The sequence below is a fragment of the Gallinula chloropus genome, assembly GCF_964237585.1.
Source record: "Gallinula chloropus genome assembly, chromosome: 15".
In the NCBI taxonomy this organism is placed as follows: domain Eukaryota; kingdom Metazoa; phylum Chordata; class Aves; order Gruiformes; family Rallidae; genus Gallinula; species Gallinula chloropus.
Window position 1 is genome coordinate 7,624,818 of NC_140100.1, and position 2,797 is coordinate 7,627,614.

Genomic DNA, 2,797 nt, shown 5'->3' on the forward strand with positions numbered 1-2,797 from the left:
GGGGAGCGCGGAGCGGGAATGGGTGCGGGGGGTGCGGGGGGAGGGTGGTGCGTGCGTGCGCAGGGCGCCCGTGTGTGTGCAGAGGTGGGGTGTGCGAGGGAGGGGTGCGTGGGGCACCTGTAGGAAGGTGCGTGCGGGCAAGTGTTTGCCAGGGGAGCCTGCACGGAGCGGGGGTGCGCGGGGGTGCGTGTCGGGGGTCTGTCAGCGTGCGGGTGTGCTGGGGGGGGTGGTGTGCGGGGACGGGGCGGGACGGGGCAGGCAGGGGGCTCCGTCGGGGGGTCGGCGTGCGGGTTTGCTCGCAATTACGCAGGAGCGTGCGTGTGTTCGGGGGGGCCCGGGGGGGGGGTTGTAGGACGGGTCAGCGCGGTGCCGTGTGCGCGTGCAAGCCCCCTGCGTGCGCCCGCGCGCTCGCCGCGGGACGCGGAGGGGGGGGGGGGGAGGAGGAGGTGGGGGGGCCGTGCGGGTGGCCGCCGCGCGCGCGGGGTGGGCGCCGGGCTGGCGGTGCCGTGGGTGCGGGTGCGCGCGTGTGCCCGCGGGTCCTTGCGCTGCCGGTACGCGGGTACCCGGCGGAGCCGCCCGCGGGAGGAGCCCGGCCCCGCGCTGCCCGCCCTCTGCCCGGTGAGTGCCGCCGGACGCGGGGAGAACCGGGGGAGCGGGGGGAACGGCGGTCGGAGGGTGGCCCGGCAGCGCGGCCGCGGGGCGCGCAACTTTCCTGGGAGGGAGGGAGGGAGGGAGGGAGGGAGGGAGGGAGGGAGGGAGGGAGAGGAGTCGCGGGGTGCAGCGCGGGGTGCAGCAGCCGGCCGGGGCTCTGCTCCCGGGGTGCGGGGTGGAAGCCACCGTGGCCCCTTTCCCTTCCCGGAGGTGCCGTCTCCCCGCGGATGGGCACGGAGGTCCCCGCCGGCTCCGCCGCCTCTCCCTGCCCGGTGGGTGTCCGCGGAGCCGCGCCGCGCCGCACAGCACAGCCCGCCCGCCCCAGCGCTCACCGCCGCCTCTCAACTAAGTTGCGGAGAAGCCGTTTGAGCCCCGGCACCATCCCCGAGGAGCGGAAACACTGCCGGGAGCCCGTTCTCACCCCATCTCTCTGCACCCTCTTTTGCAGGCGCGACTGATCCCGGGTAAACATGCCGGGAGCACTCCGGGCAGCTTGGCAGGCTCTGCCCCGTTAGCCCGGGGTGCCTGGGGGGACTCAGCCATGAATTCCTCTCCCCCCGCCCCCGGGGCCCCCCCCGAGCCTCTACAGCTCTGGCAGGAGGAGAACCAGACCCAGGGTGGGCTCTGGAACGGGAGCCAGGAGCTGGGCTGGGAAGAGCTGGAGAAGATGCTCTTCCTCTTTGCGAAGGAGCCCGTCACCATCAGCCTGACAGCCATGTACCTGGTGTCCTTTGTGGTGGGCTTCGTGGGCAACATCATGTCCATCAGGGTGCTCACTCGGAAGCGCCGGAGCCGGGTGTCCAGCCTGAGTGCCACCCGCAGCCTCCTCATCAACTTGGCGGTGTGTGACCTCATGGTGGTGTGTGTCTGCATGCCCATCACCGTGGGCAACCTCATCTACAAAGCCTGGGTGTACGGGGACTTCCTCTGCCGGGCAGTGCCCTTCATCCAGGCTGTTTCTGTCTCTGCCAGCGTCCTCAGCCTGACCGTCATCAGCGTGAACCGGTACTACAGCGTGCACAACCCCCTCAACGCCCGGTCTTTCTTCACCCAGAAAAGGATCCTCAGCACCATCCTGGTGGTGTGGTTGTTGTCCTCAGGGATATGCATGCCCCTCATCTTCATGAACAAAAGGGATGAGATTGGGGTGGTGGAAGGCTTGCCTCTGGTGTTTTCCATCTGCCGGGAGATTTGGCCTCAGGAGAGGCTCAAGCAAGCCTACAACTTTCTGCTCTTCTGTGCCCTCTACTGCCTGCCGGTCCTGTTCAACATGGTCATCTGCTTCCTCACCGTGCGCCGGCTGTGGAGCCGCAGCAGCCAGCTGAAGGAGAGCACTGCCCTGAACCGATCTCTGCCAGCATCCAGGCTGAAGATCCGGAAGAAGGTAGCACAGATGGTCGTGGCCCTGGTCCTGCTGTTCGCAATCTCCTGGCTACCCGTCTACCTGATGGACATCTGGATTGATTTCAACATCCCCAAATCTTTGCAGGATGTGACTCCTTCTCCTTGGATCCTGCAGCTCAGACCTTTTGCCCAGTGGCTTGGCCTCACCAATTCCAGCCTCAACCCTATATGCTACTGCTTTGTGGGGAACCTCTACAGGTCTGCCAAGGAAATGAAGAGCAAATACCACCAAAGAATGGTCTCTCTCTTTAACTTCTCTCTGTCCGAAGGGACAACTCATTCCTCGGTCCCAGAGCTGCTCTCTTACCGGAGTTCAATGGACCCTGCAAGGAAAGGACCCTCTGCCACCCCCACCATGGGCAGGAGATGTCAGGAAGGTCACGGCCATAAGATCAAGTGTGGACGCTTGAACTCCTGCCAGCATCCACCTCTGAACACTGTCTCCAGTGAGAACACTTCCTTGTAATTCTGCTCAGGAAGTGCACCTCGTACCCTCCTCTGCATTTAATGACTCTTCCGAGGTCTTTCTCAACCAGGTATTTTAATGATGGGAAAAAACTTCCTAATCACTTCCACCACCAGTCCACAAACACCAAGACAGGGAAAGAAGCAAATTACGAGAGAAAAAGATGATGTGTTTTAACTCAGATCGAGTTTTTAAGACAAATGATTTCTACTGGGGACAAATAGACATGCAGCCTGCTGCCTCGTCAACAGTCACATAATTAGATCAGCTTCCCAA

At 63.9% G+C, this 2,797-nt stretch overlaps 1 protein-coding gene across 1 annotated transcript; it reads left to right on the plus strand.

Annotated features, from left to right (window-relative positions):
* Window positions 1–1,192: 1,192 nt before the first annotated feature.
* LOC311197116 (galanin receptor type 1-like) lies at window positions 1,193–2,521 on the plus strand (the record flags this gene model as incomplete). Its single annotated transcript, XM_084270834.1, has 1 exon — window positions 1,193–2,521. One exon carries the CDS (start codon window positions 1,193–1,195, stop codon window positions 2,519–2,521), a length of 1,329 nt encoding a protein of 442 aa, XP_084126960.1.
* Between the last annotated feature and the right edge of the window lie 276 nt (window positions 2,522–2,797).